Genomic DNA, 13,522 nt, shown 5'->3' with positions numbered 1-13,522 from the left:
GCACCTTTCGTGCCTCGTTCAGCTCTGTACCATTGAACCTCTCAGGCCAGCTCCTTCAGAGGAGACGGAGGGACATCGCCAACCCTCCTGGGCCCGTTACCCAGTTTCAGCCAGTAGTGGGGTCTGGTCAGTGTTGTTTAGTCCTTTTCCAGCTCTTAACTTCTCCTGGAACTTTTAAACCAAACTGTAAAGCTGAGCATAGCTTTCGGTGCCCGTGGAAGCGCCAGGTGCAGCACAGAGCCCTCTGCCCCCGGCTGGTCCCCTCGTGGTAACATCTCCCATCAGCGGGGCACGTTTTCCACAACACAGTGACCAGCCGACACGGACACGGCGGCGTTAACCGCAGTCCACGCTTCAGCCGCCTCGCCCAGCGCTTACCCCGTCTTCCGGTCGGTCCTCATGTCCGTCAGGCTCTCCTGGCTGGGACGGCGCCCCTCCTGTTGCTGATGGCAGTGCAGGAGGGCTGGTCTGGTGTGTGTGGAACGTCCCCCAGGTCGGCTTTGTCTGGTGTCCTCATCACGAGCCTGGGCTGTTGGGTTTGGAGGCGACCGCAGAGGTGAAGCTTCCGTGGACCCGGAGGTGGGGCAGCTCTCTGTGGACGGGCTGTCCTTCCTTCAGCGTGACGTTGTGGGCATCGTGTCGTGGCGTCCCGAGAGCAGCAGCGCCTGCCCGCCGGGAGCCAGGAGCCGTGCGGAATCCGCCGGGACCGGCCCGCTGCTGTGCGGGGCTCCCGTGTGCGCTGGGACCTGCTCGCGCCGTCCAGGCGTGCCTGGGCTGAGCACCATACAGCTGGCCCCTGAGCGCCGCCTTCACAGCCGGCCCTCCCTGCCCGCGATTCTGCATCTGCGGGTTGTGGGTCTCATAGTCCTGCAGTCACGTTCACTGAAGAAATCCGCGTAGGAGCGGACTTGTGCAGTTCAAGCCCATGCTGTCCCAGGGCCACCTGTCGGAGCAGCGGCCGTGGCAGTGATGGGAACCCCTCAGCAGCGGCCGTGGCAGCTCTTCATGGGTCCCTCCCCTGGTCCCATCGAGGCGGTCCTGCACGCCAGCTCCACTGCCCGCATGCTGACGCTCACACGTGTTTGTGAAAGAAATTGAAGTTGCCCAAAATAAACACGTTGGGAAGGGAAGTAGAAAACTTAATGAGGCTGGCAGCTGGCTTTGTCTTTAGGGTGGAGTCAGGGAGCGATTCTGCGCTCGGCCGCCCGCCTGGGCCGGGGTGGGGGGGTCTGGGGGCTGGGCCCGCCCTCCACTGCGCTCTGCTCTCAAAGGGCTCTTGTCCGGGCGCTCGTCAGCCGCTCACACTGCCCTCTTGTTCTTCCAGCTGGCGAACGCCCTGCTGGAAAAGGAAGTGATCAACTATGAGGACATCGAGGCCCTCATCGGCCCGCCCCCCCACGGGCCCAAGAAGAGGATTGCGCCGCAGAGGTGGAGCGACGCCCAGAGGGAGAAGCAGGAGGCGGGGGAGGCGGAGGCGGCCGGCAGCAGCCCCTGCAGGGGGAGGAGCCATCCTGGCCGCGGTAGCTGGACCACCTTGCTGGCCGCCTGAGACGGTCCCTCCTCTCAGCCCTCGCAGGTCTCAGCTCAAGGCCCCTGAGATCTATTTATTGACTTCCCTGCCTGGGACAAGTAAATGTCTCTGCAGAGACGTACAGTTTCATTCGTGTTTGTGGGTCGTTCTCGCCTGTGGGAGGGTCACCGGTGTGCACGGAGCGGCCCCATCTTGTGGGGGCCCTGAATGGCCTCGTGGTGCGGGGCCTGGGCCGGGCTCCTCCCGGCTCCTGTGACTTGGTCAGGATGCTCAGGGCTCCGCCGTGACAGGGCTTCCAAGCCCCTCATTGCCCGTCCTCTGCGGGCCCCTGTTCTGGGCTCGCTCATCAGTGGGTCACAGGGACAGGCACTGGGCCTGGAGGAGTAAAGCACCGTCACCTGCTGCCGCGTGGACGGGTGCACACAAGGGGCTCTGGGGGGACACCCGGGAACTGTGACACTTCACTAATAAATGCTGTGGATGGAGGCCTGTGTTTCTTGCGTGGTCAGCTCTGCCCCAAGGGCCGTCCTGGATACTGTATTCACAGGGTGTGATGTCAGCTGCGAGGTGACCATTTGGGACCCCTCCCTGTTGTAGGACTCTGGGAGGGAGGGTGTGGGACAGACGGACGGGTTGCAGTCAGCCCCCGAGTCCCTGGCAGTGTGACCCACTTGGGGGCTCCCCCCTGCTCCTCGTCGCTTCCACCTCCCCCGTGCATCAGCGCCCCGAGGAAGCTCATGGGGGCGGGGCAGCCCAAGAGATGCTTCACCATCTGCCCCAGTTCCCCAGGTTCCTTCCCAAAGATCGGCCGAGGGTTCAGAGGGTGAGGCTGGCGTCTTCGCCATGGGGCAGCCGCCTCTGTAATCTCACACGGATGTGCCGTGCTCAGCCCCTCGTAGTTTACCATTAAAATGGCCCACGTCTGGTGACGCTTAGCCAGGAGTAGGATGTAAGTGGCGTGAAGCGGGCTGCCTTGCTATAGTGGAGGAAGGTGCAGCCTGGCTTCCCAGGGCTGGCCAGCGAGTGGGCTCACGGCCGCCCAGCAGGGAGGGCTGCGGGGACGGTGTTCTGATGGACAGAAGGGAGTTGTTCTAGGTGACGTGACCTCCCGGTCCTCAGACACGGCACCCGGGGAGCACACTGGGCACAGGGCCTGTGCACCTCTGCTGCCTCTCACGCCTCCCTTACAGGGCTCCTGGAGGTGAAGGGGATACTCCCAACAGCAGCTCGGGGTCCCCTGGAGCAGCCAGACCGCGCTGGGCAACCTGCCCCTGCCCAGCAGAGCGGGTACATCGTGGCCTGACGGTAAATGTACATGTAGTACAATCAGAGCCCCAGAAGAACAGCAAAGACTATTAGATGAATTAACTTAGAGCTCTTACATCATAATACAAGTTGTTTTCCACTCTCGTCTATGCTCACATAAGCATGGGTTTTTTGTTAACGCTTTTTAAAAGTTTGTTTTTTAAATTTTTTTGTCGAGGTATATCATGTTAGTTTCAGGTGCACAACACAATGATTCCTGTTTGTTTTGTTCCATGATCACCACGGTTAGTTAACACTGGTCACCACACATAGTTACGGAAGCTTTTTTTGTGTGTGATGAGAACTTTTAAGATCCACTCTCTTGGGATTTCCCTAGTGGTGCAGTGGTTGAGGGTCCACCTGCCAAAGCAGGGGACACGGATTCGGTCCCTGGTCCGGGAAGATCCCACATGCCGCGGAGCAGCCGGGCCCATGTGCCACAACTGCTGGGCCAGCGCTCCGGAGCCCATGAGCCACAACTGCTGAGCCCAAGTGCTGCAACTACTGAGGCCTGTGCGCCTGCAGCCTGTGCTCCGCAGCAGGAGAGGCCACTGCGATGAAAGGGCCTCATACCGTGGCGAGGAGGGGCCACTGCTTGCCTCAGTTGGAGAGGGCCCGTGCGCAGCAGCGAGGACCCAACACAGCCAAAGATAGATAGATTAATTAATTAATTTAAAAAGATCCACTCTTAGCAACTTTCAGATATTTGTGATTATAATAACGTACTTCCAGGTGCTCACTTACATTAGGTGTCCCTCATATTACAGGACTCTCTCAGCCTCTATCAGGTTTATGTGCTGGCTGCGACTTTGGTAAGTTGAGAGGCCGGGTGGTTGAGTTCTGTGATGAAACACCGTAAAATGATCCTGTCCCCTGCTGAGTTGGTCGGCTCCTGCTTTTCCTAATTCAACCAGCAGCCCATATTTATGACACTGTTAGCGTGCTAATTTTTGCAAAGTGCTCTAGGAACATGACGTGTGTGTGTCAGAACACAATAAAAACACGTTGCCGCTGTGAGATTAATTTTTTTTTATTAAGTAATTTTTTTTGGCTGTGCCCAGCGGCTTGTGGGATCTTAGTTCCCCCACCAGAGATTGAACCTGGGCCTTTGGCAGTGAAAGCACACAGTCCTAACCACTGGACTGCCAGGGAATTCCCTGAGATTAATTTTTAAAAACAAGACTGTGTGTCAGGGACTTCCCTGGTGGTCCAATGGCTAAGACTCCGTGCTCCCAATGCAGGGGGCCTGGGTTCGATCCCCGGTCAGGGAACTAGAGCCCACGTGCTGCAACTAAGAATTCGTGTGCCACAGCTAAGACCTGGTGCTGTCAAATAAATACATAAATAAAGACTGTGTGTCAAAGGGCTCCAGGAGCTAGTGTTGACTGTCTTTGGAGGGGGCCAGTCAGGTGTAGGTGTGGGGCATGATTACAAGGCAATCCTGGGAGGCTGTGCATACCCCACCCCTCCAGGGCGCTCCTCCAGGAACCCTGACCCCAGTGAGTGCTGAGTCCAGTGCCATTAGCCAGTCCTTTCAGGGGCCCTTGCAGGCCCCAGCCCGGGACAAAAGCCCCTTGGCAGACTTGTGCCGTCGAGTTCTGTGGCAGTGAGGCAGGGGCTGTCCCTCTAGCTGAAGACCTTTTTATTTTTAATTTATTTTGGGCTCCGTTGGGTCTTCGTCGTTGGGTCTTTGTTGCTGCGCACGGGCTTTCTCTAGTTGCGGCGAGCTGGGGCTACTCTTCATTGCGGTGCGCAGGCTTTTCATTGCAGTGGCTTCTCTTGTTGCAGAGCATGGGCTCTAGGCATGTGGGCTCAGTAGTTGTGGCTTGTGGGCTGTAGAGCACAGGCTCAGTAGTTGTGGCACACGGGATCTTCCCAGACCAGGGATCGAACCCGTGTCCCCTGCATTGGCAGGCGGCTTCTTAACCACTGCACCACCACAGAAGTCCCTAGCTGAAGACTTTTAAAACCCTGAGCCAACAAGTCTGTGTGTCAAGAAGGATGCCTACGTAACAGTTCACTTCTTTAATCTTCCCAGCTGGGAAACTGAGCTCTCAGCAGAATGTCACATGGGAACTTTTGGCCTTGCTATTCTGCATATTCTCCAAGGATGTAAGTATGGACTATTCAGGCGTCTAAAAACTGTGTGGCCGGGTGGCCGGGTTGTGTGCAGCAGACCGAGGTCCTCGAACTGCAGCTTCAATTTCTTACCACTAACTCCAGACTTCAAACCCTCCCCGGTACCCCAGGCAGCACCCTATGAGCAGACAGAGCTGCATGAGTCTGTGGGTCTGAAAGGGGGGATGGGGACAGGAATGTGTCTGAGATTAGAAAATAGCAAGGTATCCTGGTCCATGGCGGGATAACTGAAAGGCGTCTGAGATAGACATGGGAGGTGTGGGCTAACGTTTGTGTCCGAAGAAATACGTCCCAGGCCAAGGCAACCGTTTATTCAACAGACATCTCCAGGGCCTCTCTGCTGCAGTTAGGCTGCCAGGTGGAGTGAGTGTGGGTTCAGTTCCAGTGGACAAAGTGATTTGAGAGGCAGATAATGACCCCTTGCTCTCCCCCCACGCCCTTCTCACCTGCACTGCCTTCCCTTGCCTGTCACCTGGAAGCAGAGCTGTGTGACCTTGACTTACATGCACTGGGCACTGCGCTGTGTTCTGTGGCCTAACAGCAGCTTCTCCCATTTCACACCAATAACTTGCCCAAAGTCTCAAAACTAGTACAAAGATTTTATACTAGCTAACTCCACAGCCACTTAACTGTGGGTCACTGACCTTCCGGTTTAGCCATCTGTGTCTGTGAAAGGATGCAGAGATTTTTTTTTTTAATTTTTATTTTTGGCTGCATTGGGTCTTCGTTGCTGTGCATGGGTTTTTCTCTAGTTGTGGCGAGCAGGGGCTGCTCTTCATTGCAGTGCGGGGGCTTCTCATTGTGGTGGCTCCTCTTGTTGTGGAGCACGGGCTCTAGGTGCATGGGCTTCAGTAGTTGCGGCGCACGGGCTTAGTTGCTCCGTGGCATGTGGGATCCTCCCGGACCAGGGCTCAAACCCGTGTCCCCTGCATTGGCAGGCGGATTCTTAGCCACTGAGCCACCAGGGAAGTCCCAATGCTAATTTCTTAGCTTTGTCAACCTTACCATTGCTACGTAGGATATTAATATTAAGAGGACCTGGGTAGAGAATGTAATAGAACTCTCTGTACTACTTTTGCAACTTTGCTGTATATCTAAAAGTATTCAAAAATAAAAGTTTATGACCCTAACTTCACAGATAAACACCACTTCCGAGTTTACCGAAAAGTGCTTTCTTGCATTTGCTAACAACTGTCGGCCAAGTAGGACTGACACCGCCCTTGCTTCAGAGCTGAGCGGGTACCTATGAGATGGCAGGGCTCCAGCCTTCCACACGGCCTTGGCACTTAGGTGTTAAAAGACCTCCTCTGCCCTTCCACATGTTCTGGTCTCCCCAACCATAACCCTGTAATTCCTCAATGAGTCCCAACCTGATTTTTCTAATACCCGAGGGTGTCTCAACAGGGCAGAAAGCTATCAGCATCAGTATCAGCTACCTGTTTACTCAGTGTAGGACACAGGCCTCCAAATTTCTTATTTTGTGTCATGAGATTCATAAAACGTTGATCAGGTTTCAGGGGAGGAAGCTTGGTGACTGGGGTGAGGCTGGGAAAGAAAAGGGGTTGCTGGGTGTCAAGGCTTACAGATGGCAGGATGTGTTGGCGTCGTCCCAGGCTGTCCCAGGAGCTGGAGGCGCCAGAGCCCAGGTGGCCTGGCTACTTGGTGTTTTTACGACGCTCAGCTGCGTGGGTGGCAGTGTGCACAGCGGAGTGCGGGACAGCCGCGATCCGCCACGCGGTTCTTAGTTCCACACTCGCTGCCGGGAACTCCCCACCAGCGGCCCGACCGCCGTGCGACACGCGCAGGGCGCTCTGGAAGGCCCGCTCCTAGTGTGTGCTCCGCCCACAGGGAGGGCAAGCAGGCTCCACGTGGTGGCCGGGGCCGCAGACCAGGACGCGGAGGGCGAAGCCTACCGTGGTGCACGAGCAGGCCGGCCAGCCCGGGCTTCGCGGGACCCAGACTGTCCGCGGGCCGGGGGCGCGGGCGTTGCGGGGGGCGCGGGCGTCGCGGGGGGCGCGGCGGCGCGGGACTAGCGTAGCATGGGAAATGCGGCGCCATGTCTGTTCGCGCAGCAAGGGCCGCCGAGGGGGGGCTGTACGTCACTCGGCGTCCCTGGCTCTGATTGGTCAGAACGCTCCGTCGCTTCTGATTGGCCGGGTCCAGTACCATCCCAGGGTGCTCTGCGGTGCCCTTTCCTTTCCGCGTCCGTGAACCGGCGGAGGAGGTGAGTACACCGGAGCGCGGCGCCATCGCTGCTATCCGACACCATCCGGCCCCATCTACCGTCCCCGGGGTCCGCCCGACGCCGTCGGCGTCGGGCCGTGGCCCGGGCTCTGTGCGCGCGCCGGCGGGCCACTGCGCCCGGGCCCTAATTCGCTCCGCGTCCTCCCTGCTCCCTAGGCCAGTCGGCCTCAGCCATGGCGCCCAGCCGGAATGGCATGATCCTGAAGCCCCACTTCCACAAGGACTGGCAGCGGCGCGTGGCCACGTGGTTCAACCAGCCGGCGCGCAAGATCCGCAGGTGAGCCGCCCCGGGGCGAGCGCGCCCCCTTCTCTCCCCGCGCGCGGAGGGCGGCCGGGACTCGCGCGCCCGGCCCGCTGCGGGAGGGGCGGCCGGTGACCGCCGCTCGGCTTCTGTCTGCGCAGACGCAAGGCCCGGCAGGCCAAGGCGCGCCGCATCGCCCCGCGCCCCGCGTCCGGCCCGCTCCGGCCGGTGGTGAGATGCCCCACGGTCAGGTACCACACCAAGGTGCGCGCCGGCAGGGGCTTCAGCCTGGAGGAGCTGAGGGTGAGTGTCGCCAGCCCGCGTCCTGAGTCCCACGGGTTGTCCCTCGTGGCCCACAGCCAAGTGATGACATTCTCCGGAATCGCTGCACCGCTGTGATGAAAGTGTGCTTGAACCCTTTTCCATCTGACGGCTGGGGCTTTCCCGGCAGGGGGTGGGGACCGGGGAGCCTTCGGGGCTTTATCTGTGTCTGTCTCGGGGCAGGTGGCCGGCATCCACAAAAAAGTGGCCCGGACCATTGGGATCTCGGTGGACCCGAGGCGGCGGAACAAGTGCACGGAGTCCCTGCAGGCCAACGTGCAGCGGCTCAAGGAGTACCGCTCCAAGCTCATTCTCTTCCCCAGGAAGCCCTCGGCCCCCAAGAAGGGAGACAGCTCTGTGAGTACCAGGGTTCCTCTGTGCCCAGCCGGGTGAGGGCGTGGAGGTCTCACTGTGGGTTTAGCTGGGCTGAGAAGAACACGAATTTGTCTGTAGCTTTTTATCCCCCCAAACTGGGTCTTTATGCAGGGTAGTAGAGAGGTGGTAGACAACTAGAAGAAAGCTGCTGAGAATCCACAAACTAATCGCTAGGACTGCCGAGATTCACTGTGGGCTAGAGCGGTGGGACTTGGAGCCAGCTGTTCTAAAATTGGGAAAGTGTTTTTCCTGTTAACTGACCTTTGTGTGAAATTAACAGTCCATCCGTATGGGCTTCTGCGAGTTGTCCTACCTGTGTCTCTGCTTCACACGTGGGTGGCTCTTTTTCATCTGCCTGTGCCTGCCATCGGCAGACGGGGGCACCCAGCCAGGGGTTACAGGCTTGGGGAGATGAGCTGAACCCACCCAACTCCCTTCTCACTGCACACAGGCTGAAGAGCTCAAACTGGCCACCCAGCTGACTGGACCAGTCATGCCCATCCGGAACGTAAGTGGGCGTGTTTGGAGGGGGCAGCTGACTGACCGGGTGGGGGCGTGGAGGGGGTCAGCCTGGCGGCTGGGCCCGTGCTGAGATTTACAGTTTGTGGAAAGGACCTTGCTTCCACCTTGGGGAGAGCCTCCTGCATCTTAACAGATGGAATTCTTGAGGGAAGCTTTGTGGACCCTTACTCGTCACCACTCCCCCTGTTGGGTCCTTTTTCTCTCCTCACTGTTTGGAAAGGCTAAGCTGTAGGCAACTCTGGGCGTGTTTGGTGATCCTGTAACCTGAGTGGCAATTGACCAGGCCCTTGAGGCTCCCAGTGGGGCGTGGGCCTGAGCCTCCCCTTCTGCAGGTCGTGTCCAAGCACAGTGCCCCGCCCACCCTTCACATGACTTGGGGTTGTTTTAAATCCACAGGGGATTGCTATAATCTTTTGGTGGCCTCCATGTAGCCTTTCTTGGGTGGGCAGATGCTCCTCCAAGGCATCTCAGTTTGCTGACAGCTGCTCCTGGGCCTGTGCTCCCTTCCAGGTCTACAAGAAGGAGAAAGCCAGAGTCATCACAGAGGAAGAGAAGAACTTCAAGGCGTTCGCCAGTCTCCGCATGGCCCGTGCCAACGCCCGGCTCTTTGGCATCCGGGCAAAAAGGGCCAAGGAAGCTGCAGAACAGGATGTTGAAAAGAAAAAATAAAGTGCTGTTGGCAACTTGTGATAAACCTGCAGTGTCCATGTGACCTTCGTTGTGTAAGGAACCGGGGCCTGGGGAGCCTCCTCCTTGAGGGGAACCTGGAGCATGTCCTTGTCCCTCGTCACAGCAGGCCTGCTCTGAGGGAAGCAGGTTTGGGGCCTGGGAGGCTTGTGCTTAGTTTCCTTGTTGGAACCCTCCAGCCCTGCAGGTGCTGTGCATTCGGTACCAACTACCTCAGGCAATTTGGAGGACTATTAAACCACTTTTCTTATCTCTCATTCTTATCTCTCAAACAGTTTATAAGGTGCTGATTTGACATCCATGCTCACTTTGTGTATTTGGAAGTCATGACCCATAGGTCAGCTGGTGTGGAGGCCTGGGGGTTGGAGCCTGATGAGCCATCTGTGAGAGAGGGCACATGGGGGGCTGCCTCTGGACAGCCTGGAGACACTGGCTCATTTGCTCTGTACTCAAGAGACCTGGCAAGGAGTTAAGAGGCTACCTGAGGGCAGGGTAGCTGCCCGTCTGCCGGAGCCCCGGCTGAGGTGCTCACAGGCTGGGGGGCAGAGAGGCCTCTGGGTGCGTGTGCAGGGCCGCGGTCCACTGTGCCAGTGTCCACCTGGGCAGAACTGTTGGGGTTGTAGGTGCATAGCCTGGGCAGATAACCAGAGTACGTGTGCTGGTGTCACCCCCAGTGGCCACCAGGGGGTGCTGGGGCATTTGGAGGAGACAAGTGTTGGGCTGGGTAGTTACAAATAATTTTCATTTAATATTCAAGTTACATGGTATTTTTTATTTTGGAGGGAAGGTATACATCTCTGCATTTTTACCCATGGGAGTGTCACCCCCTCCAGAATGAATTTTAATTTGATTCTGTATCCTGTAGCTTTGTTAAAATGTAGATAATTGTGGTATTTTTTTAAAAATTGAAATTCTAATCCCCAGTTGATTCAAATTGTTGTAGTTCACAGGGAAACTATAGTCATTTTAGGTTGTTTAGGTTTTTTTCCCACTTTACTCAGCTTAGTTCAAGCCAAAGAGTAGACCAAGAGGCAGCTGTGCGAACGATCCTCTTTTCTTGATGTCTCGTGTAGGTGGTTGCACTTTCCTTTCTTTTCCTTTTATGTTTTCTGGGTGTTACAGGAGAAAAATACGGTCTTTGCGTCACAAAAGGTCAGAGGAGAGGAGAGGCAACGACCTGCCCTCCCTAACCCCGGGCTCTGTCCAGAGCAGTTCATGCCCAATTCCAGGAATTTCCCAGTGTCCTTGTTCTTTTTTGCTCCCTCAGCTAGAATCAGTTCTCAGTTGCTTAGAACTAGACCAGAGGAAACTGAATGAGCTGACCCACCTCTGGCCCAGGGCCTGCCTGGCATGGACCGTCCTGGGGACCTGGACGGTGGAAGCTGATGATGGCGCAGGTGTGGGTGGGCCAGGGAAGGTGGAAAGTGATGTGCTGAGAATTGTCCAAGAATAAATTGATGAAGAGAGAATGAGTACTCGTTCAAGTATTTATTGAGTACTGTGTGCCAGGCACAGTCACAGGCTGCAGGGACATGGCAGTAACCAAAACAAGCTATCTTAACTTTGTGGAGATTTCTTTCTGAAAGACCTCTAGCTCTGATTGTAGCGTGTTGGGTGTATGTCAGCCTTGGGTAGCAGTGAGGACTGCTCAACAGGAGGACCATGGTCCAGGGCCTGGTGAAGGCCTGCAACCCAGGAAGAGAGGGCTGGCCTTCCAGATTATCTCTGGGCCCATCCTCCTGGGAAGGGCTCAGAGTTTTCTCGGGGGTTACATCTGGGGAGCCTGAGGATCTGAGGGGCGGTGGGAAGGTGTGTGTTAGGCCTTGGTCCCCCCCCCCCCAGCTGTGGTGCCTCCGCTGGGCTCCCCTCCTTTGTAAGCCCCGGTTGCACAGTGCTGGGGGACGAACCGATGAAACTGTGTGGTTAGGTCCTGCCCTTTTGAAAATTTCCCCAGGAAGGACAGTGCCTCCAGCAGAGGAGGTATAGCTGGGTCACTGTTGAAAGGGACTGAGGGTGGAGGGGCTGGGAGCACCATCCAGGCGGCTCCTGCCAAGGGTATCCTCAGAGCCCCCAGATGAGCCAGGCACGAGTAGAACCAGGCCTCCCTCAGCTGGACAGCCCGTCCGGTGGACACTGCTGCCACCTGCCTCCCTGGCTGCACTGCCATCACCCCTTGGGGGACTTTGGGCAGCTGTCCTCGTGGTCTCTCCCTCCTGCCCTGGCCCGAGGTCCCACCTTTGTGTCCTTGTTTGTGCTGTCCGTGAAGTGTAGGCTGGACCCAGCAGCTTGCTTCTGCTGGAGTGGAACAGAAGTGAAGGCTGGCGGGCGGAGGTTGGGTTATGAAAGATTTCACTCCCCCAGGGAGGCAGGCCGCCATCCTGGGAGCAGCAGTAGTGGGTGCCCAGGGCCAGCGCTGTGCAGAGTGGCTCCTGGTCAGGGGAACCCAGGAGGGGGACAACCAGACTTGGACAGTGTCCCTTGTTCCATCTGGCCCTGGGCAGGTGTCCTGACTGACTTCACAGGGGCTCGGGCGGCCCTGCCAACTTGTGAGCAGGGGTTGGTACAGCAAAGCTGCGGAGACACGTGGGGCCTGGAGGGTCAAGGGAGGTGAGAGTACTGGGGTCCAGGTGGGCCCCCCCTGCTGAGTGAGTGACCTCACACAGGCCCTTGGACACCCCCTCCCCTCTGAGCCTGCCTGCCCATCCGTGGTGTGGGGATGAGAAGGCCCTCGGGGGGGGGGCCAGAGGACTGCCTTTGTTTCAGGGAGGGAGGTGCCCAGGGGTGGGGCAATGACCCCCTGGGGTGTCCAGATACCTCGCAGCAGCAGCAGCAGCAGCAGCAGGTGGCAGGCGGGGCGAGGGGGAGGGGTTGTCTCCCCACAGCAGGGCCTGGAAGCAGGTCCTTCAGGAGGGCAGATAGGTGGGAGAGGGGGGAACCCTGAGGGCTAGAGCCGGGCACAGGGCTTCGGGGAGTGCTCAGGTGGACAGATCCCACCCCCACCCCGGGGGTCTGCTCACCCAGAGCTGCTTGCAGGTGGACGGAACCGAGGTGGTCCGGAGCAGCCTGCATCCGGTCTTCTCCGAGGTCTTCACACTGGACTACTTTGAGGAGGTGCAGAAGCTGTGCTTTGAGGTCTACGACACCGACGGGCCCAGCAGCCTCAGCTGCCAGGATGACGACTTCCTGGGGGGCATGGAGTGCACCTCGGGGCAGGTGGGCGCCCGTCCCCTTGGGAGGGAGAGGGAGGAGGGCAGCATGGAGGCCTCAGCTGGTTCTGGGGGCCGGTTTGATGGCAGTGGTGGCTTGGGGACAGCGTGATGACACACAGACCCGTGTACCAGGTGCTGTGACTCCATAGCTCGTTCTCTTAAAAAATTTTTTACTTAAAAAAATGTAATTTAGACTTCGGTAATACGTTCACATGGATCTGAATTCAGAAAGTATAACAGGTACACCCTGGACCATATATCTCCCTCGTGCCCTGTCCCCAGGTTCGTTACATCCTTCTGGAGAGATTTATTCTTAGCAAAGAAACAGTTTTTTCTCTGTAGATATACTTTTAAAAACACAAACGGCATCTACTGTTCTGCAGTCTGCTTTTCTTCACTTCCATGGCATAAGGGAGCCCTTCCCTTGTTTCTCCCCGTGGCAGTGACCAGTCTGAGGTCCAGCTGCCACCTGAGGGACACTGCATCCTCTGGTGAGGTCATTCCCAGTTAGCTCTCCCGTTGTCAGTGTAACAGGAGCTCTTGCCGCCAGCCACCAGCCAGACTGCTTAGCGCAGGCTCTGGGCCAAACGCTCAGTGTGCCCCACATTAGATTCTCGTGAGTGCTCTGGGGGTGCTTGTTTTTTGTTGAGGTGTAATTTACATACAGTAAGATGTGTAGACCTTGAGGGTTGGGATTGATGGGCTTAGACAGTTGTATACACCTGACCATCACCCAGATCACACAGGACATTTTTGTCATCCAGCAGGTCCCCTGCTCCTCTCAATCCCCTCCCCCAGTCGTTTTGCCTGTTCTAGAATTTCATGTCCATGAATCACACAGTGTGTTCTCATTTGTGTCCGACTCCTTTTACCCAGCATGAAGCCTGTGTGACTCATCCCCATCGCTGCCTGGGTCGGAGCCGGCAGGGTAGAGCCTTTCATCAGATA

The 13,522-nt window shown here is 57.3% G+C and overlaps 2 protein-coding genes across 2 annotated transcripts in view; both read left to right on the top strand.

Annotated features, from left to right (window-relative positions):
- SPG7 (SPG7 matrix AAA peptidase subunit, paraplegin) overlaps positions 1 to 1,657 on the top strand; it is a 29,435-nt gene extending 27,778 nt beyond the window's left edge. Inside the window, 2 exon segments of the mRNA XM_081216653.1 lie at positions 1,325 to 1,475; positions 1,478 to 1,657. Of these exon segments, the coding sequence (XP_081072779.1) occupies positions 1,325 to 1,475; positions 1,478 to 1,524 (198 nt within the window). The 3' untranslated portion in view covers positions 1,525 to 1,657.
- Positions 1,658 to 7,095: 5,438 nt separating this feature from the next.
- Positions 7,096 to 9,372, top strand: RPL13 (ribosomal protein L13). The gene is made up of 6 exons (XM_081215554.1): positions 7,096 to 7,199; positions 7,376 to 7,496; positions 7,622 to 7,763; positions 7,965 to 8,138; positions 8,608 to 8,664; positions 9,189 to 9,372. The coding sequence occupies exons 2-6, from the start codon at positions 7,393 to 7,395 to the stop codon at positions 9,345 to 9,347; spliced, it is 636 nt and encodes a 211-aa protein (XP_081071680.1). The 5' UTR covers positions 7,096 to 7,199; positions 7,376 to 7,392; the 3' UTR covers positions 9,348 to 9,372.
- The last annotated feature ends 4,150 nt before the right edge of the window (positions 9,373 to 13,522 follow it).

This window comes from Mesoplodon bidens (assembly GCF_964165515.1).
Source record: "Mesoplodon bidens genome assembly, chromosome: 18".
Lineage (NCBI taxonomy): Eukaryota > Metazoa > Chordata > Mammalia > Artiodactyla > Ziphiidae > Mesoplodon > Mesoplodon bidens.
Note: the sequence above shows the minus strand (reverse complement) of the source record. Positions and strands in the feature narration are given on the sequence as shown.